The sequence below is a fragment of the Gobio gobio genome (assembly GCF_949357685.1).
Source record: "Gobio gobio genome assembly, chromosome: 25".
NCBI lineage: Eukaryota > Metazoa > Chordata > Actinopteri > Cypriniformes > Gobionidae > Gobio > Gobio gobio.
In genome coordinates this window covers 10,755,053-10,777,027 of record NC_137121.1, presented here as the reverse complement: position 1 = coordinate 10,777,027, position 21,975 = coordinate 10,755,053, and the positions used below count along the sequence as shown (strand labels likewise).

Sequence of the window (21,975 nt, the reverse complement as noted above, 5' to 3'; positions counted from 1 at the left end):
CCTCTACAGTGGACATTTATGAAATCAATGCTCTGTTTTGTAAAATAAAGTCATATTTTGATTAGAAACCCCCTTAACATTTTCCTGTTTTAGGAACATTTAACATTATTAACATTTAACTATATATATATATATATATATGTTAATTTGCTCATACAGTAAAAGAAGCAAAGGCGTAGAGTTACATCCAAGTTATTTTAGGACATTAATAAATAATTTTTAAACATATCGTTTTGATTATTAAATATGATTTTTTATATATATATATATATATATATATATATATATATATATATATATATATATATATATATATATATATATATATATATATCTGAGACTAGACAGCTGCCTTCTGAAAATCAGTATCCTTAGAAATAATGAAAGGACAAGCCCCGCCCACATGTTAACGGGATTGGTTATATGTTTGTGATGTAGGAAACGGGCGATTTCAAACCACGTTTTTGAGACTGTCTTTGATTCACTGCAGTTTTAAGCAGAAAATACTCAGCAGTGCTGTCGTGTCGACTGATGAATTTGCACACGGTTTGTCTTAAAGCATGTTAAAACACCACAAAGACACATAAACAACTTGATTTCCACCACAGGGGGTCTTTAATTATTTAATCTTAATGCGAGTACTTTTAATATACAGTGCAATCAAAAAAACAAGTAAAAGATGCAAAGGATTAACATAACGGCGTTATAGTATTTTATTTCACATTTAGAAAAGAATGAGCCTAAATGTCATTCTAATGTTTTTGACACATTCCATATTTAAAAAAATCATTTTTAATGAATTCTTCTTCAGGATTGACAAATGTTAAAACATGGATGAAATCTATATATGAAACAAATATATATATATATAAAAAGTGTTATATGTATTTACAGAAATAATATCAATTGTGAAGGCAGTCAGATTTGTGTCATCTGCTGTTGTTCAGGATGTTCAGAGCTCTTCTGAAGGACTGAGATCCCGTCCATATCCAGATCCACTGAATGAACACTGAAGGAACCAATGACCTGTCAAAACAACAGCAGCACCAACACTATTCAGAATATACATTTTACCTTTACCATTTATGTTTTCTGTTTTTGCTAGGGCACTAAACACACGCAGGTCTTTCAGCAACCAGTCCTGTTGAGTTTAAATTGCATATATATATATTGAATCATTCAGAGAAAAGTGTGTCTACATATTTCAGTTTAGAAAGGGTTAAAAATAACCATTCATGTTCTCATTCTGCAGCGGTTGAACCAGTTTCTCTGACTCACCTGTATGTTTCTGAGAATCTCTGTCACTGTTTCCTTCTGCTGAGGCTCACGGGTGAGTAAGAACAGGAATCCTCCTCCTCCTGCTCCTGCCAGACTCTGTCCTAAACTCAGTGGCTGAAGAGTGTTCATCATGGATCTCACTGCCGTCGGCTCACAGCCTGGAGCCATCAGCTTCTTCTGCTGCCAGTATGTGTCCATACACCTGCCCAATCTGAGGAGAGACCCTGAGAGAAAGAGATCAAATAAAAGAGTCCATCTGACTCGTGTGTGTGTGTGTGTGTGTGTGTGTGTGTGTGTGTGTGTGTGTGTGTGTGTGTGTGTGTGTGTGTGTGTGTGTGTCTCACCCTCTCTGCAGGCTTCAGCACACTCCTCTGCATTGGTCACCAGCTGCTCTACGTTCTGTATGATGGAGGGTGAACGCGCATACCAGCTCCGCACCACGTCCTGCACACACACACACACACACACACACACACACACACACACACACAAACAAACACACACACACAGTGATTCAGTGACACACAACACACAGTTCATGAAGTCTGACCATCACCATCAGCCGCTCGTACCTGCAGGAGGTTCCGTGCTAAACGCGTCTTTCCAGTGTAAACCAGAAGAAGATGCTGCTGCAGGACAGACAGGAAGTCTTGAGTAAGAGAGAGCTGTTCTACTTCCACTCTCAGAGGTAATTGAGCCGCAGATCGCGCCAGCTTCACTCCTCCAAACAGCCCGCCGACCTGATCCTGCCATCCACCCCCTAAAACAGCAACAAATATACAAAACGCCCTCAAATTCAGTTTGTAAAAATGTCAACTCCTGTCTGTCGGAGCTTCACAGCTCAGTGAATCCCTATATTACTCTAGAAAGGAAGTGATGCATCCCAGTTATGAGAATAAAAGCGTCTCTCATACCGGTGGTGAGGATCTGCTCCAGGTAAAGAACATCATGAATGAGAGAGTTTGTGTCAAAGCTCCGTCCCGTACATCTGTATACGGCTGCAAGAGCTGCACCTGCCAGAATACTGCTGGTGCCTACAAACATACACACTTTAATCATCATTTAATTAAAAATAAATTAATCAAATTTTTGTGTGATCCAACATTCAACTTCATCTATTAAAATAAAAAATTTGAATTTATAGTAAAATGGATATACAACTGTTATACAAATAAATAATATATTTCAGTAATAATTATTATTTTTATAAAATAAAAATGATTAAATAAAAATAAAGTGAAATGGATGATATACATGTGTTATATAAATTTATATATTTACAAAATAAAAATAAAATAGAATAAATATTAATACATATAATAATAATAAAGTGGAAGATTATACATTGTAAAGAATTCATTCACATAATAATAATTATTAATAATAATGGTTATTATCATTATTCTAAAATAAAAATAAAATAGTGAAATGGATGATTTATATATAGCAATTAATATATATAATAATATATTTACATAATACAAATTAATATATGATAAAATATTAAATAATATACACATTATTATTAATTATTTGTATAGCATGTATTTTCATCAATTCTATTTTATATATTAATATAGTTTATTATTTTTGATAATAATATTATTACTTCTACTATGTAAATATATAATTATTACAAAATAATTTACACCGATCAGGCATAACATTATGAGGTGAAGTGAATAACACTGATGATCTCTTCATCACGGCACCTGTTAGTGGGTGGGATATATTAGGCAGCAAGTGAACATTTTGTCCTCAAAGTTGATGTGTTAGAAGCAGGAAAAATGGGCAAGCGTAAGGATTTGAGCGAGTTTGACAAGGGCCAAATTGTGATGGCTAGACGACTGGGTCAGAGCATCTCCAAAACTGCAGCTCTTGTGGGGTTTTCCTGGTCTGCAGTGGTCAGTCTCTATCAAAAGTGGTCCAAGGAAGGAACAGTGGTGAACCGGCGACAGGGTCATGGGCGGCCATGGCTCATTGATGCACGTGGGGAGTGAAGGCTGGCCCGTGTGGTCCGATCAAACAGACGAGCTACTGGAGCTCAAATTGCTTGTTCTGATAGAAAGTTGTCAGAATACGTGGCCTGGTCTGATGAATCACGTTTTCTTTTACATCACGTGGATGGCCGAGTCTGTGTGCGTCTCTTATCTGGGGAACACATGGCACCAGGATGCACTTGGGAAGAAGTGTGATGCTTTGGGAAATGTTCTGCTGGGATACCTTGGGTCCTGTCATCCATGTGGATGTTACTTTGATAAGTACCACCTACCTAAGCATTGTTGCAGACCATGTACAGCCTTTCATGGAAACGGTATTCCCTGGTGGCTGTGGCTCTTTCAGCAGATAATGTGCCCTGTCACAAAGCAAAAAATGGTTCAGGAATGGTTTGAGGATCACAACAACGAGTCTGAGGTGTTGACTTGGCCTCCAAATTCCCCAGATCTCAATCCAATCGAGCATCTGTGGGATGTGCTGAACAAACAAGTCCTATCCATGGAGGCCCCACCTCACAACGTACAGGACTTAAAAAGATCTGCTGCTAACATCTTTCAACATCCTTCAGGGGTCTAGTAGAGTCCATGCCTCGACGGGTCAGGGCTGTTTTGGCAGCAAAAGGGGGACCAAAATAATATTAGGTGATCATAATGTTATGCCTGATGATCGGTGTATTTGCCATTATATATTACTGTTATTTCTTCAGATGTTCTTACACACATTTTTTCTTATTTGTACAGTAATGATTTATATGTTTATTCCAAAAAAACTATTACTGCACATTTAAACAGTGAAGTGATTCAATCAAAAGTAATTCATACTCACCGAGACCAGAACCATGTGGCAATGAAGACCAGCTGTGGATCTCCAGTCCGCCTGCCCAGCGCTGTAACAACTGCTCTTTCAGAGAGACAGGAGACGATACACACACCAGCTCACTGCACACACACACAGCTTTCAGCAGGGCTCCTAATATACAAACAACTTTAGTGAGCATTTACAGAATATCGACAGAATATTTAGATTAAGTTTCTGCATTTATATTTTACGTAAAAAAACAGTTTATGATAACACATGTTCTCTGACCGGGAGCATGAGGTTGGCAATAGTCCTCCAGGTCAGTAAGATCCTCACAGAGTGTTTCTGTAGAGAAGCTGTAGGCCGGTTCACCACTGGTGCTGACCAACAGCAGATGAGGCTCTGGAACGCGTCGAACTCGAGCTCCAATCGGACGCTTTCCATCCACCTTGATGGCCACATTGACCACCAGTCCACCATGTTCAAACACTATAGGAGGAGTGTCACTCCAGCCACCTGATGACGTATTCCAACACACACTTTCAGCACACAGTGTGAAAGACACAATACAATCTGAATTGTTTGGAGTTTGTTTTGATATGCTTATGACAGGAAGAGTTAGTTTGGAAAAATAAGTATTCTAGCACACAAAGTTTTTTTTAAAAAATTAAATACAATAAAATGTATAAACTTATTAAATACATCAACACTACTTTTCAAATGTTTGGGGTTGGAAAGATTTATTCATGTTTTTGAAAAAGCTCTCTTTTTCTCACCAAGTCTGCATTTACTTGATTAAAAAGTAAAAATAAATACTGTAAAATATTATCAATTGAAAAAAGCTGAATTTCCAGCATCATAACTCCAGTCTTCAGTGTCACATGATCCTTCAGAAATCATTCTAATATGATGATTTGCTGCTCAAGAAACATTTCTTATTATTATCAATGATGAAAAGAGTTGTGATGCATCATATTTTTGTGATAACCATGATACATTTTTTTCAGGATTCTGAATAGAAAGTTCATAAGAACAGCATTTATTTTATTTTTCCCAAAAAACTGTACTGTAGTTCGATCTATGAGGCCTTTAAACTTTTTTTTTTTCTTTAAAACTTCACATGGTGTCACAGCACGTCAAACATAAACTCTCTGATCATATTTCCTGCTGTACAGCTCAAATGAGGAATGCCGTTCTCACCTGACAGATCCAGTCGAGCAGGACACTCCACTTCCTGCCACTCGCCCATCGGCGGCATCTCTCCTCGACCAATGAACACAAACTGCCGTGCTGACATCACTGCCTTCCGCAGAAGTATCTGTCCCGCCCCCTCATAATGCCTGGCGGCTCTCACCAACAAATCTGGTCTTTAGACAACAATGATAAAACTGAAAGCATCTCACTTTAAAGGCTCTGATATACTCATGGCAAAGTCATTTTTTGTTCTTTGCTTAGGGGTAAAAAGAAGTCTGAAATATGGGACCAGCGATACACTGTTAGTGAACTGAGAGCAGCGTTTAGATGAATATGTAAACATGTGAATGTACACTCTCCTTTCAATGCCAAAAACATGCATCTAAAATGACAGCGGTGAGAAAACATCTGATCATAGCGATGTGGATATGTTTGCACAAGCTCAATTCAGCACTACAATCAAGTCACATCATGTTTATTTATATAGCACTTTATACTAGATTTCTTTAAAGCAAGCAGCTTCTACAGTATTACACATGAAAAAACAGTCAATGTAGCTTTCAATTAGAGTTTCATTTATAAAGCAGCTCTCCAGTGCGTTTGTGTTTTTACACACTTCTGACCTCAACGGACTGATCAGAAGAAATGAACCAGAGAAGATTTCCACGTCAAAGAAGGCGGAGCCTCAGAGCCACACCTATCCATTAGGACCAACGGTAGCTGAAAACCTGAATTTTGTTTTCCAGAAAGTTCGCTTTGGCAAAATTTGGCAAACACCCGATACGAACACCAAACGAACTGCGTTTTGATCTAACTTTGTTTGAAATTATGTCACACCAGTTCGAGTTTGGGCCATAAGGTTGTCAACTTTTTAACCTTACAAAAAAAAAAAAAATTATTAGTTCTGACCTGCTGAGCCAGTGCTTTCTTTGATTAACCAGTTCTTGGACACCAGCGGGTAAGTTTCCGTCCTCTAGGAATTTAAAAGCAGGAGCCCACGATGGATTTGCCGCTGGTCCACTGCGCAAACCGCCCTTACCCTCGCCCGCCAGACAGCCAAGAACATCTGCGATACAGGCCAGGCAACGTGCCGCCACTCCCAGATCAACACTGCTGTTTGCAGCAACTGAGCAAAGAGACAAAATATTAGACCCTCAAAGTCAATATATGTGCACCATTTCTCCTCTTTTGATTCTCACCTGAATCTAGCGCCTGTAGTAGCGCCTCCTGTTGGCCGGCCAGCGCTGCTGCTCTGAAGAACGGCAGTAGATTGAGATCCGTGTGGCCTTGCAGAGTGTCCACGGCTCTCCGTCGGCCCACGCTGAAGAACAGCTCCTCTCTCCAGCGCAGCTCCGTCTGCTGGTCCGTCAGGATCAGAATATCCCTGAGAGACAGTCTCCAAGGTTCCTTCCAGCTGTCCAGCGCACCAGCGCCGCCCAAAAGCCAACAAACACCCTCCAGTCCAACGGGTCCTGAACGTGGCATGAACACTGGGAACAATCGGGCATCCAGCAGACAGCACGACTCCGTCCTCTCAGGTCCCCAAAGGTCCAGAGGCCTTTAACACACACATATTTTAGACACACTATATGATGCTGTGACCAGGGCCTAAAACTTGTTGCCAAAACTGCCAACAGCAAGTGACTTAAGAAAATGTATAGACCAGAAATATTTGTTTTATCAGCCATAAAACTGTAACAAAATGTGGAAAACTATCTAAATGTAATTTAATCTCCAGGTTTGCTATGCTTGTGTGAACGACTAACCCAAAAACCATATCACAGGCCCTGACTGAGACAGTCTAACGAAAACATACAAAAACTGAAATGTGGTTGTACACTTTAGATGTCATTTAGACAGCCTCTTCCTGTATAAACAGCTGTTTTTGGCTGATTAATGTAGAAATGTCTTACTGTATTCCAGTCCGACTGTAAAACTCACTCCATTTTTGATTAAGGAATGAAGCCGTAACATCATCAGCATGCGCCTGTGTGTAGTGATAAAATAACATAATAAACCACCAAATTATCCTTAATTCTTTAGTAATGTTTTTCAAAACAAATATACAGAACTCACTCATGTGTAAGTGGCTTTGGATAAAAGCATCTGCTAAATGAATGCGAAAAACAGGCTCAAAACTCACCTCTAAGTTATCATGAGCTCCAAAAGCTGTGTACACCTGTAACTTTAACTCTCCAAGCATCACTCGATGACCCTGAACGATGATGTCACTGTTGGATGCAGGATGATGATGTCAAATCAAGCCCTTATAGCAGGCAAACATTCGTAAGTAATTTCACTTCCATAATGTGGCATATTTCAAAGTGAAGCAGGATAATCTGTAAGAATTAGTTTTAATATTTGACCAAGATTGGCTAAAATCCTCCAGACCTGTAGGTGGCAGTGCTGCACTACAGCTCCTGCTGATACACGAACATCTCCTTCCAACACGCTGTTGATCACCCAGCTGCCTTCTGACACAGACTGAACATCCTTTAAAGGTCCCATGGCATGGCATTTTTCTATTATTTTATAATGTTTCCTGAGGTGTACTTATATTGTTAGTATGATTTTTACATCATAAAATGTCATGATTTAGAAATAAAAGGCATTTTTTCAATACTGCTGTTTGCCCTGTGGCTGAATGCCTGGTTCAAGAGGCGTGTCTGCTGTGAGACTTCAGTAAAAACGCCCACTGTTGTGATTGGCTGACATCTTTGCATTTGAAATGAGCGGAGGGGGCGTGGTTTAACGAGGTCTACGAGGCACGAGCTGCTGCCAGAGAGACGGATGGACCTGTGTTCACTTCTCATCAGTTCTGTCAGTCTCAGATCAGTGAAATGTTGTAGTTACAGCATATACTTCAGGTTATTAGTCTATTTCTAGTCGGAGGGACTGTCACTCATGTCGGAAAGTTAGTAACTTTAGTAAATTATGGATCAGCGCTGACTGGAGACGCGAACCTGTTTAGAACGATTCAGTCCGATTTGTTGAACTGATTCGGTTCACTAAAAAGAACCGGTTCAAAAGAAAGATCGTTCGCGAACCGAACATCACTAATGTACCAGAGACAGAGCTCAGCGATTGCTAACAAAGTTATTTATAGTAACTACTGAGTTATGAGAGCGCTGCCAGCGTGAGTTTATTGTGTTTGTATCTGAGAGTTCTGAATAAACACGAGTCCCAGTCACACCGAGTCCGTCTTCATCATTATTACCAACTTTGTAACACATGCAATGAACCATTACAGCTGTCGAGATGAACGAGTTACGAGTAAGTGTTGATAATAGCATTATTTTTTAGATTAATTCCTATCATTATGAAAAGCGTCAGTGACACAGGGCATTGAGTACACAGCGCAAACAAAGACAAAACAGCATTAATCGAATGTAATCCAGTTTATTGTGGGGAAAGCTGCCTAGCCCGGATATGCTCACGCTTACCCCCCTTCTGCTTAATCTCGTGCCGCGTTTGGCGCCTCCGCTGTGGGCCAGATGCAGTACTGGGGGTCGGTGATGTTGAAGGCCGACCGGCCAGTGCAGCCCGAGCTTCGGCGTGTGTGAGGTTTATCTCTAAAGATGTTACTCTGCTGATATTGAGCAGAAACGACTGTATGTAGAACAGATAGACGCGACGAGGACGTACAAAAACACTGACTCACAAGATAGAAAACACGAAAACACCGTTCTGTTCGGAGAGAGAGAAGCCGCTGCGTGTGCACGAATAATAAATAATTAGCTACACATCAGAAGTCACTGATCACAGTGTAAGAGTCGGTTTTGGTGCTAAGACAAAAGCTGAGATACATACCTCAGCAATTGAACAATAAAAGTCACTAATCTTGAGGAAAAGATCTCACAGAAACTGTGACAACACCCTGACAAACATTCCTCCCCCCTCCCCATTTTGCCCTCTCCTTGTCCTGGTTTCAAGTCACCAAATGCAGATATACCAGTGATGATGTATTTTGTAAATCTATTGTTTTATCCCTTTCATGTTTGATGTCTTTTTAAAGGTCTCAGTGCGAATGGTAAAATGGTCTCAGTTTCACTGCAGTCACTGGTAGTATTAGAAAGATTGGAAAACTAATGAGAATTCAGTTCTCCTTTGAGTAGTCTCTTCAAAGATATCTGATCCACTCCCCCAAAACCAGGTGGGGGTGTTGCAAATATTTACAAACCTTTTGTTCTAGTTGGAGTATTTAAGGCTGGATAATCTAACTCTCTGGGGGAATATTCTGTAGTCAGACCCCCCGTGCAAACTGCATGTAGATGTGCCAGACATGATGACTCTTTTAAATTATTTTCATATTGCTTTGCAATTGTGTTTTATGTTTTTACGCTGATCAGTTGTGTACCATGGATTCTTGTTTACGTATTTACTTTTCCTGTCTGGCCAAAATAAATGTTAACCTTGATTTCTCTTGTATGGTTCCGAAATCATTATTCTAGTATGGATCGATGTATACTCCTTTATTACCGCAAAATCTAGGGTTATGATAGATCACACCGATGATGGTATGACTGAAGCATGGAGCGCAGCGTGCGCGATATTCCGATTCCTGACTATCGCTGGGTTGGCAAGTTGTAGTCCGTGAATATTACTAAAATTACACTTTTTGTTGAGTGAGCATGTGCAACCACTTAAAGGTAAAATATTCACTCTACACCCTCTGACTAATCACAGAAGTAACCGTTTTGTGCCCGTGAGCGCGCGGATCCGGACGCGTCATGTCTCTCTGCGATTTAGGGTCTCTCGATGAACGAATATAAAAACTAGGAAGATACAAAGAAAATCAACGATCTAAATTAAATCGCAACTAATCGTAAAATCAGCTGATAAACTCTAAATGTAGCACACTTTATGGAGTCACTTAGAATTGGAGTCAGATAAAATTATTAATGGAGTCAGATTTAAAATGAGATATCAATAAATTAAGAGAACTTCACCGAAAGGCTGAAAAGGCTTACACGCAGAATTCCTTCTGACCAAGCCATTAGTATCCGGTTTTTGGGCTAATGGATGGAGATTTACAACAGATCAGAAGGAACTGAAAAAAGACTTTTGTTTTCATTTGTACATCCAAACACTGAGAAACTGCCAGCGTTCACTCGTTCACAAGCAATGATCTCTGGAGCGTTTGCATGGGCGTGCCAGATTCTCTGGGCGGAGGAAAGGGAGGTAACCGTTCCTGCTTGGACGTCAAACCAGGAGACTTCAGGATTGGCTAGTCTGGCCTGTCATTTTCTCAAAGGCAGAGAAAGACAGCCAGAACTCGGGTTTACACCAATCAACATTTCTATCCACTTGGGGACAATATTCAGGCTAGGGGAACTCATATTAATGTTGAAAAACCTCATAAAATGAAAATTTCATGCCATGGGACCTTTAAAACAGAAAGAGCAAAACATTTATGATAACAGACTTGATTAAAAAATATCCCATGTTCACAACATTTTCCACCTGAATATGAGATAATATCACTGTCTCTGATCCAGATTCTGTCAGACGAATGACATGTTCTCGGCCTGATTGAGTCAAATAATCATAGCGGCCCTCTGGAATGTACACTGGCAACAGAAACAAAGGTTACATCAGCAAACTACTCTTGGTATGTGCATTTTCAGTATACAAGGCCAAAATGTGAAGTATACAACAGACAGTGCAGCTAACCTTTCAATTCCTGTGTGATTAATGAACTGGAAGTAATAGCAGTTACTTTAAACTTATTTTCTTGACTCATTATTTGACTGTCAAACGTACTCGTTACTCGCATAACCTTGGTTCCCTGAGAATAACGGGAAATGAGTATTGCGTCTGCTAGACGCTTATGGAAAAACTCCTTTTCTGGAAAATATTGAAGCCTTCATTTTAAAACAGCATAGTGCAGAGCTATAAGCGCGCTGATTGGCTGGGCTGCGGGAACTGCACAAACCTATGGCGTGGTGGCATAACTGCGCGAACCAATCGGGGCGTGTCCCGCCACCAGCGAGCGGAGCCCGCCAAAATGGGCGGGGCTACTGGCTATATAAGTGGCCCATTTGGCCATAGAAATCAGGTTAATTTGCCTGAATGTGAAGCTTAATAGCACGGCTGTCTACGCAATACTCGTTCCCGTTATTCTCAGGGAACCGAGGTTACGTGAGTAACCGAGTACGTTCCCTTTCGAAAATGGTTCCCTCATATTGCATCTGCTAACCCAGTTCAATCAGGCCGTGCTATTTAAGCTGACGACTTCGCTCTGAACTCCCCCCTGAGGCAGCAAGACTCTTTTTAGAGTAGAACTTTAATCAGAAATCCAACAGGGCCTGGACAAGGGTCTGAGCCCACAGAAGGAGTACCTGGTGGTTTGGGCTCCTTAGAGGTCAACGCTCACTTAGACGGAAAGGACTCGTGCCTGCAGTGCCGGCTGCCGCACAAATGTCATCAATTGGTACAGCACTGGACCATGCCCATGAGGAGGGAGTGAGCTCTGACGCCTATGAGGGATTGAAGGCCCATCGAGGCGTAGGCTATGTCTGTTTGCTTCGAAAACAGTCATAGTAACTTTCTGAGGTTGTGGTCTGATCTGACTGACCCCAGAGCAACTCAAGGATGTGCTGATCGCCTTTCTGATATTATTGATTTTCTCAGAGAAGAAGGAAGCAAACTCACTGCATTTGCTGTCTGAGAGCATTTCACTATGTGACTCAGGGGGGTTTGTTATTCTCTCTACAGTAGCAAAAAGAGTGCACGTGTTGTTTATGTTTCTGTTTATAATATTTGAGAAGAAGGTCTGTCTAGCTTTGGCTAATTCCACATTGTCTTTTTAGATGTTATAATGGACCACAAGTTTTGTCTTCCACCACATGCGCTCAGCTTTTCTGCAGCTTTTTCTGTCTTTTCATTTTTTGCACTGCTGTCGAGTTTCTCCAAGGTGCTTTTTGTCAGCCACTCTTTTTCCTGACTTTCACAGGAGCAATATCATCAATTACACTCTTAACTCTTAGTTAAAGGAGTCTAGGAGAAAATCAACAGAGTCTGCAGATATGCTTGGTGTTAGAGATATAGCCTTCATAAACAGCAAACTAGTGTTCTCATTTAAGCATCTCTTTTTGACAGAGACAGATCAAGTTTCAATAGCAGGAGAGATCAATATATCAAAGAAAATACAGAAATGATCAGACAGTGCCACATCCTTAAAAACAATCGATGAAATGTTTAGACCCTTACTGATAAGTAAATCTAGAGTGTGTCCACGATCAAAAGTATTTAAAACAGTTATGATTTATTTTGCCATGTTGATTTCTGCATTATCTATGATGTGAATGTTAAAATCCCCAGCAATAGCAAAACAGTCAAACTCTGAGGAAATTGTTGATAACAGCTCTGTAAAGTCTTCAACAAAGGCTGGAGAGTATTTTGGAGGCCTGTAAATAATGATAATCAGGATGCGTGGAGCATCTTTTAACACAATACCCAGGTGTTCGAAAGACAAATAATCAGCAAATGATACTTGCTTACATTGATAGATATCTTTAAAAAGAGCAGCTACACCTCCACCTCTCCTGACCGCTCTGCAGACACTCATAAAATTAAAGTTAGGAGGGGCTGTTTCATTGAGGACTGTTGCACTGCAGCTGTCTTCTAGCCATGTTTCATTTAGAAGCAAAACATCTAGGTTGTTTGTGGTTATTAAGTCGTTGACTAAAAATTATTTGTTCTGAAGTGAATGGATGTTTAAAAGTGCTAACTTAACAGTATCATTTTTCCCCCACAGTAATCTTAGTTTGACAAGTAAAAGGCAGCAGATTAGATGGGTTTGCTATACGGCCTGAGAAGGCCTTAGACTTTCTATCACGTAATAGAACAGAAATAGAGGAAGAGACAAGCACACTGGTTTCCCACTTGTTCTGTAAACATTTGATAAAGTTACTGTTATCATAGCGGGGAGCCGACACACATCACTGAGGGCGGTAGGGACCCACATCAATGTTTTTACAGGGGGCCCAGAATTCATACGGCCCTGCTATCACAACAGTTGATCTGCCTACTTCACAAAATTTCAATTGCACCAAATTTTTGGGCATTACCAAAAATTATTCGATCTTCATCTGAGTACTTTTGTTATACAGCCAAAAAAATTTTAAAGATGCAAAGGTCTCAATACAAAGCAGGACTTACTGAAAATAACGTTCAGTACAGAGGAGAATAAGCCTAAATATCACTGTGCACTTTTCAAATATTTTTGATAAATTAAAAAAACCTTTTATTCATAACCCTTAGGATTGACAGATGTTAAAACTTATGAAAGAAACATTGTTATATTTTCAGAAATATCAGTTTAATTATCATTTATAAGGCAGTCAGATTCATGTCGTCTGCTGTTTTTTCTGTTTCTACTTGCGTCCGAGTATTTCAATTTGAATTTAATTTGTTTTAGGAGCAGTGGCGGCTGGTCAATAGAGGGCGCTGGGGCGCCGCCCCCATCAACATTCCAGAAATATACATGTATACAAAAATGATATAAAAGTGAAATAAAAATAAAATAGTTTACTCATACGACGTGCCGGCTGTTAGTAAGAGCCTCAGCATTTAATAAAAACTGGCTTTGATGGGTTAACTATTTTATATGTTCTTCAATATGTTTCATGCGGTTTCAGGCGTGAGGGACGCCGGACAAATGGATGTCTATCTGAGTTAAAAAATCTACGGGCAGCATGTGACCTGAAGCTGGCCTCTAATTGGTTCTTAAAGATCCTCCTCCGGACGCAGATCGTTGCGTCCCTGGCGAATCAGAATTGGATGCGTGTTATTTTATCCAATCTTATTGGTTCTCGTCACCTGTCATTCAACTTTACGCTCTTGGCCACTAAAGCGAAAGTGCGCGGGCGACACAGTCACTCCGACTCCGCCAAAACCTTGTTATGATGATCAGTTTCGTAGAGATGGCAGCAGTCAGGGGCACAGTCACCAAATTCTTTCACAAGGCGTTCGTTGGAAGATCCCGAACCGGACCAACGCGATTTACAAATCCAGCAGCCGGCCAGTGACAGAGGATGAAGCTGCACTCGGAGCTTGTTATGAGAAATGTAAGTTAGGTGGCTGGTTGGATGTGTTGTTAGCAATGCCCTTTATTGCTTTCCCTGTCTTTTATTTCTAAGTGTCGGTACTGAAGTTTTGTGGACAACAACGGGGGTAAGAGACCTCAAATATCTAACTGAACAATGCAAACGTCATGACACTACTGAGATGACGGACTTTAATCAGAGAGTCATTGAGAAATTTGCTGGCCAGAAAGAAAGGAGCAAAATATATATAATAAAAAAAAACATGCTTTTTTTTATTCTTTTGTTTTTCCTTTCCTCATTCAATCATATGAAGGCTTCACAGCTCAGTGAATCCTTATATTACTCTAGAAAGGAAGTGATGCATCCCAGTTATAAGAATAAAAGCGTCTCTCATACCGGTGGTGAGGATCTGCTCCAGGTAAAGAACATCATGAATGAGAGAGTTTGTGTCGAAGCTCCATGTGCATCTGTATACTGCGCCTGCAAACATACACACATATACACTTGAATCTTATATTATATTATAATAATAAACTTTATGATATACGTGTGACACTAATTATTATTTACATAATAGAAGGTGCACAAAACAATTGAATATGCCTTTAGAACATCCAATACCTCTTTAATCAAAGTACAAATAATACATTATTTTGTTAATTATTTTGATAGAAAAAAAGGCCTCCATGAATCTAATTTGTTGGCCCTGGACATCCCATAGATGATCAATCGGATTGAGATCTGGGGAATTTGGAGGCCGAAGCAACAGCTTGAACTCTTCATCATGTTCTGAAAGAGGTCGCTGCCATCAGGGAACACCATTGCCTGAAGGAGTGTACGTGTCTGCAACAATCTCAGTGGTACGTGTCAAAGTAACATCCACATGAATGCCAGGATCCAAGATTCCCAACAGAACACTGTCCAGAGCGTAACACTGCCTCCATCGCACATAGTGCATCACACTGTCATCTCTTCCCCAACTGAACGAAGCACACACACTCGGCCATCCACCTAAAAGATTCATCAGACCAGGCCACTTTCTTCCATTGCTCCATTGTCCAGTTCCGACGTTCATGTGTCCATTGTGGGCACTTTCAATGGTGGACAGGGGTCATCATGGGCACTCTGACCGGTCAGGGGTACACAGCCCAATACACAGCAAACTGTGTTATGACACCTTTCTATCATGACCAGCATGAAGTTTTCAGCAGTATGAGCTACAGTAGCTCTTCATGTGATCGCTCCTCACGGGCATCAATGAGCCTTGGCTGCTCATGACCCTGACGCCGGTCAACCAGTTGACCTTCCTTGCAACACTATTGTTAGCTACTGACCACTGCATACCAGGAACACCCAAAAAATCACTATTTGGCGCAAAGTCACTCAGATCTTTTCTCTTGTCCATTTTTCCTGCGTCCAAAACATGAAATTCAAGAACTGACTGTTCACTTGCTGACTCATATCATCCCACCCATTGACAGGTGCCATGGTATCTATAATCTTTTTTTTATTCTTCTTTTACTCTGTCAGGAGTTTTCTCTGTTATTAATGGATATATTATAAATATCTTATATTTGAATGTTGCGTATTAAACCAAAGATTTAAGTTTTAATAAGCTGGAGCTTAAATTAATAAAATGATAAATGCAAAGAGAAAAATTTGAATTTTGAATATATATATATATATATATATATATATATATATATATATATATATATATATATATATATATATATATATATATATATATATATATATATATATATATATATATATATATATATATATATATATATATATATATATATATATATATATTCAAAATTCAAAATTGCTTTATTGGCATGAATGTAAATCATACAATATTCCCAAAGCTATGAATATATAAACATAAATGATAATACATATATGAACATAAATAATTATACATGAACATTAATAATAATATTAATGATGATAATAAACATCAAAATAATAGAGGAAAATATTACAACATAACTTAAACTTAAATAAACAGTGTAACAAATTAGAACATTTGATACCACAGTGTTTTAACATATATATATACACACACTCACATGTACTGAGGGTCACTGTGGTGGACAATAGGGAAACACACTGAGGTCAGACGCAACATACACACATTACACACACATTCACCTGCTGTCTCTCAGGCTGTGGCACACACACACACGTATCTCGCAGCCAGTGCTGCTGTCTGTCCCTCTCCTAATATTATCTTTATTTTATCTACTTCAGTCATGGCTGTAAAGTTTTTTATTAATGTACTGAATTTGTTTAAGAAGAGGTCTCTTATGGACATGTATTTTTGACAGTGAAGGAGGAAGTGCGTCTCTGTCTCGATCTCTCCTGTCCTACAGTGAACACACACCCTTTGCTCTCTGGGTAACCAGCTCTTTCTGTGTCTGCCGGTCTCGATGGCCAGACTGTGTGCACTGAGCCTGTGCTTGGTTAGGATCCGTCTCTGCTTTGTGTCTCTGACACTCTGGAGATATTCTTCCAATTCATAATTTGACTTTAGAGTTCGATAGAATTGTAATTTACTTTGTAATTTAGTTTCCTGATCCCAATGTTCCAGATATGTATTCTTAGATTGTTTGATAATTTGGTTTATTCTGATGTTTGTGTGAGAAGCAGTGCTGTTCTGAGACTGGTTAGTGTTAGTAGAGTTAGTCGAGTTAGTCAGTCTCAGAACCAGCTGACTGAGGAGACTTTTTTCGGGGTTCAGTTCTTGGGTTTGTAATGCTTTAAAATGTAGCGATTCTGTGGGACTTGCTTTTAGGTGCATCCAGAATTTGAGGGCTCTTTTTTGCATATTAATAATCAAAGGGAATCGGCCTAATTCTGCCCAACATGCATTATTGGGTGTTTTTCTATGAATTTTTAGGATGAGTTTGCAGAATTCTGTGTGTAGGGCTTCTGTTGGATGTCTGTCCCATCTAGTGTAGCTCTGATCACTGAGTGGACCCCAAACCTCACTTCCATACAGCGCTATGGGCTGAATCACACTATCAAAGATTTTACACCAGATTGGAATTGGTAAATCAATGTTTTGGAATTTTTTCTTAATGGCATATAGAGTTCTTCGAGCTTTGTCTTTGAGAGCATTCACTGCCATACTGAAGCTCCCCGATGCAGTGATGACCAGGCCGAGGTAAGTGTACTGCATCGTGTGCTCTAGGGCGGTGCTGCCTAGACTGAACTGGTGTCTGTGTTCCTGACATCTGGGCTTTTTCTGAAAGACCATAATGTTGGTCTTTGTGAGGTTCACTGCCAGGGCCCAGTTCTGGCAGTAGTTCTCCAGCAGGTCCAGGTGCAGTGGGTGACAGCAGCACCAGGTCGTCTGCATACAGCAGGAGCTTGACGTGTTTGTCTCCTAGAGTGAGTCCAGGGCCTGTCGACTGTTCCAGCTGCACCGCTAGTTCATTTATGTAAATGTTGAACAGCGTTGGACTCAGGCTACAGCCCAGCCTCACTCCTCTCTTCTGAGTGAAGAATTCTGTATGTTTGTTGCCAATTCGTATTGCACATTTGTTGTTCGAATACATTGATTTTATAATGTCATAAACTTTACCCCCTACACCGCTTTGTAAAAGTTTGTAGTATAATCCGTTGTGCCAAATAGAATCAAATGCTTTTTTGAAATCGACAAAGCATGCAAATATTTTTCCATTTTTGGTCTGTTTTACGTGTTTATTGATTAGGGTGTGTAGGGTGTAAATGTGGTCAGTAGTTCTGTGATTTGGAAGAAAGCCAATCTGACTCGGACTCAGGACATTGTGCTTGTTAAGGAAGTTTATAATTCTATTGTTTAAAATACTGCTAAATAACTTCCCCAGATTACTGCTCACACAAATGCCTCTGAAATTATTAGGGTCCAATTTATTTCCACTTTTGTGGATTGGGGTTATAAGTCCTTGGCTCCAGATGTCAGGAAAACAGCCTGAACTAAGTACAGTGTTGAATAGTTTGAGCACAGCCGCCTGCAGCTCAGGTGTGCTGTGCTTCAGCATTTCACCCAGGATGCTGTCAGGACCACAAGATTTCTTTTGAGTTTGTTTGTCAATTCTCCGTGTGTAATTGGGAAGTCAAGTGGATTTTAATTATTTTTAATTGTTTCTTCATAAGTTTGTAGATTTTGTTTGATCAGATTATAATTGTCATTGAGTTGTTTTGGTGGGATTTCTTTATATAATTTTCCAAAATGCTTTGTCCAGATATCTCCATCTTGTATTGGTAGGTCTTGTGGTTTAGTTGTGCTCAGATTATTCCACATATCCCAGAACTGATTATTGTTGATTGAGTGTTCTATTTCCTGTAAACTTTTGGTCAGATGGTGTTGCTTTCTCACTCTAATTGTGTCTTTGTATTGTTTTAGTTTTGAACAGTATTCAGATCTTATGTCTGTGTTGTTTGGTTCTTTATGTTTCAGATTTGATAATTTTCTAAGTTGTTTTCTTAATGTTCTGCAGTCTGAGTCGAACCATTTTTCATCTTTTGGTGTTTTTTTAGTATATTTTTTGCCTTTCTTTTTCAATTCCCTTTTATATGCTGCTTTTTTAAATATGTAATTGATTTCATTTGTAGCCAAATTAACACCATCTTTAGTTGTTTCGAATTTTGTAGTAATAAATGTATTTATCAGCTTTTTTAGTTCTTCCGAATTTAGGGCTTGAATAAAATTGTCTGCGCAGTCTTGAGCCCATCTGTATCTCTGCTGGACCTGATGCATTTTGCAGGTTTCCAGCCTGTTTTGTTCTGGTATATTGTGTGTTTTGATATAAATGTTAGTTTGGTTATGGTCAGAAAGCGGAGTTTGCTGTTTGACAGTGAATGCACTGAAGGAGGATGGGTCCATGTCAGTGATGGCGTAGTCAACTACACTAGCTCCAAGAGCTGAACAACACGTGAACCTCCCTAAAGAGTCCCCTCTGATCCTGCCGTTGAGTATGTACAGGCCCGAGGCTCGACAGAGGTGCACTAACTCTCTACCGTTTTTATTCACTGTTTGGTCAAGGTTGTTTCTTGGTGGGAGATTTTTTGTGAGACTCAGGGGGTTGTGACCAAACACATATTCATTGCCCTTTGGATCTATGTTATCTGGTTCAGATCCAGTTCTTGCATTAAAGTCTCCACACAGCAGTACATTTCCCTGGGTCTGGAAATGGCTGGTTTCTGTGTGGATGTTGTGCATGTATTCCTCATCATGGTAAGGAGAATCCGCTGGGGGAATGTAGATGGCACAGAGATATGTGTCTGTGTTTGAAATGCCAATTTGGTTGTTAAGTTTTATCCAGCAATGAAACTTTCCAACTGTAATAACAGAAATGTGTTTGGCCAGATCCCTTACCACACCAGAATTCCTCCTGAGTCTCGTCCACGATGGACTGTACTTAATTTTACTGAGGGTACAATTATTTCATAGTAGCCTGAGGGACAGTAGGTAAGCGCATCATTTCGACACCAGGTTTCAGTCAAGATTATAATATCGGCATCTTTGATATTTTTAAGAAATTCTGGGTCTGTGCTTTTAGAACCAAATGTCGAAGAATGAAGACCCTGAATATTCCAACAACTTATTTGAAATTAACACATTAGTATTTTTAAAGATAAACCTATTTGGTAAGACAGAGAAATTAACTAATATAACATGTGAAGCTAATGTAGCTACTTACATTGCAGGAATATTACATTAGAACACGTGTTTTTTTTTTCTTTTTCTATAGAGCACTGTGTTGTGAATGTAGCTCTTATCTGTTCAGGAGTTGGTTGCACAGTGTGTGCAGCATCTCTCTGATCTGGCTCAGCTCACTGGCAGGGGTGGAGGTGGAGGGTGGAGCAGGAGGCCGGGCTGCAGCTTCAGCGTAGCTCTGTGCTCTCGGTTGCAGGGATTTCTCTTGGTGTGGGTGTGTGGGGTTTTTTGGTTTCTTCTTCCTGATGGCGGCTTGATGGTCGGCAGGTGGACGTGAAGTTGGTGACTGCAGGTTTACAGGGGTGTAGTGAACCATAGGTGGCTGTGGGTGTGTTGGACGACGTGGGATGCTCGTCCAGCCGATGTCTTTCCTCACCGGGGTCGGAGGGGTGTGTCTGGGCCTGTATGGGTGAATGGGCCGGTGGTGTTCTGGAATCGGTAGCAGGTGTCTCGGTGATGTTGGGCTACGGCCCAGGGCTGCATCTTTTAGGGTCTTCGCAAAAATATGCACTGCATCTTTGTGTAGGTGGAGGCCATCATATAGGTGTTGGAGGCCGATGTGGTGGTGGACCAGGTGTACGTTTGGGAGTGCAGAACATCTGCGGGAAATTTCAGCATTGATGCTGTAGATGATGTGTGGTGGTGTGTCGTGTCGTGGGAGAAGTGTAGAGATTACAATTCGGGATTCTGGGAACTTTTTGCTGGTGAATTCTGCCATTTTCCTGACAGCTTCAGCCGTGTTGTTGTGCAGCGAGTGAAGGTCATTAGCCCCGGTGTGGATTATGACACATCCTGTGAAGTCTCTGATGATCTGGTGGGAGTGGCCTGTTGTGCTGCATCGTTTTGCAGTGACTTTTTGATGTGGGAAGAGTTTCTGTGGGTCCACAAACTTCCCATTAGAGTCCATAATGAGGAGAACATCTGAATTAGGTTCTGTAGGGTGGGCAGGGGAGGTTTGTGTTTCTGCAGGTGTTTGTGGTAGGTTCGCTGTCTGTAGTAGGAGCTGTACTGCAGTGAAGTGTGTTGTCTTTTCTGTTTTCCTGTAACTGCTCTCTCATTTCTTGCAGCTGTTTAGAGAGGTTCTCTTCTTTTCTCTCTTTGTCCTCCTCTAGCTTGCATATCTGCACGCGGAGAGTTTGGTTTTCTTCTTGCAGTTCTCTGAAAGCTCTTGTGAGCTCAGTGATGGAGGAGTTGGTGTCTTTCTTCAGCTGCCTGAGTTCATCTTTGAGCTCTTGGGTGTAAATGTTTGTGTTGTGTGTGTCTGAGAGTTTGACTTGAGTGTGTTCTCTGAATTCAGTGAAGTCCAGGTCTAGCAAAGCTAAACTGTCTCTCAGTCGACGGTCGGATGGGGGAGGTGAAAGAATCGCTGGGCCGTCCTCCTCAGAGTCTGTGCCGTCTGCATGAGGCTCATCTCTCTCCTCCTCTACTCTGGCCTTCAGCATGGGGAAGATCTCCTCGAATAAGTTCAGGCTTGCCTCATTGCCTTGCAGGAGGAAGATGCCTTTAGTATAGTAGGTTATGGTGAGAATAGGGTTGTCGTTGTCCAGTATTTCATCTTTACATATAGTTAATCTTCCACCTCGACCGATTCCTTCTTTATAAATGTGCTTGTATTCCTCATAGATGGTTGTTTTCCATGCTGTAATCAGAGTGGTGTAGAAGATGAGGTTGTTCTTGATTCTTTTCCCATTGAGTTGAATGTAGTCAGCATACAGGAGATCAGGGTTGTCTCTGAGAGTTTTCTCCTTGTGTTTTTTTCGGGCCTGTACACTTCTGCACTCTGTGTGCGCCAGGGTCGCGATGGTGATCAGACTGGGCACTGAGCCAAAACTGCAGCTAGCTTTAGCTTTTAGCTTGTAATAATCAGGGATTTTACTAGAATAACATCAAAATATACAGTTTTTGTCCAAGTTTTTTGGCAGATAGAGCTCACCTCTCTGTTTA

The 21,975-nt window shown here is 40.4% G+C and overlaps 1 protein-coding gene across 1 annotated transcript; it reads right to left on the bottom strand.

Annotated features, from left to right (window-relative positions):
* Window positions 1-594: 594 nt before the first annotated feature.
* On the bottom strand, window positions 595-19,533 carry LOC307121761 (L-fucose kinase-like; the record flags this gene model as incomplete). The annotated part of the gene is given in 18 exon segments (XM_079809522.1): window positions 595-1,026; window positions 1,279-1,502; window positions 1,623-1,722; window positions 1,851-2,038; window positions 2,193-2,312; window positions 4,102-4,245; window positions 4,363-4,590; window positions 5,275-5,441; window positions 6,178-6,394; window positions 6,468-6,826; window positions 7,182-7,255; window positions 7,412-7,499; window positions 7,569-7,621; window positions 7,624-7,761; window positions 10,732-10,838; window positions 14,715-14,798; window positions 17,319-17,682; window positions 19,063-19,533. Coding segments are annotated over 18 exon segments (3,234 nt in total). The 3' UTR covers window positions 595-918.
* Between the last annotated feature and the right edge of the window lie 2,442 nt (window positions 19,534-21,975).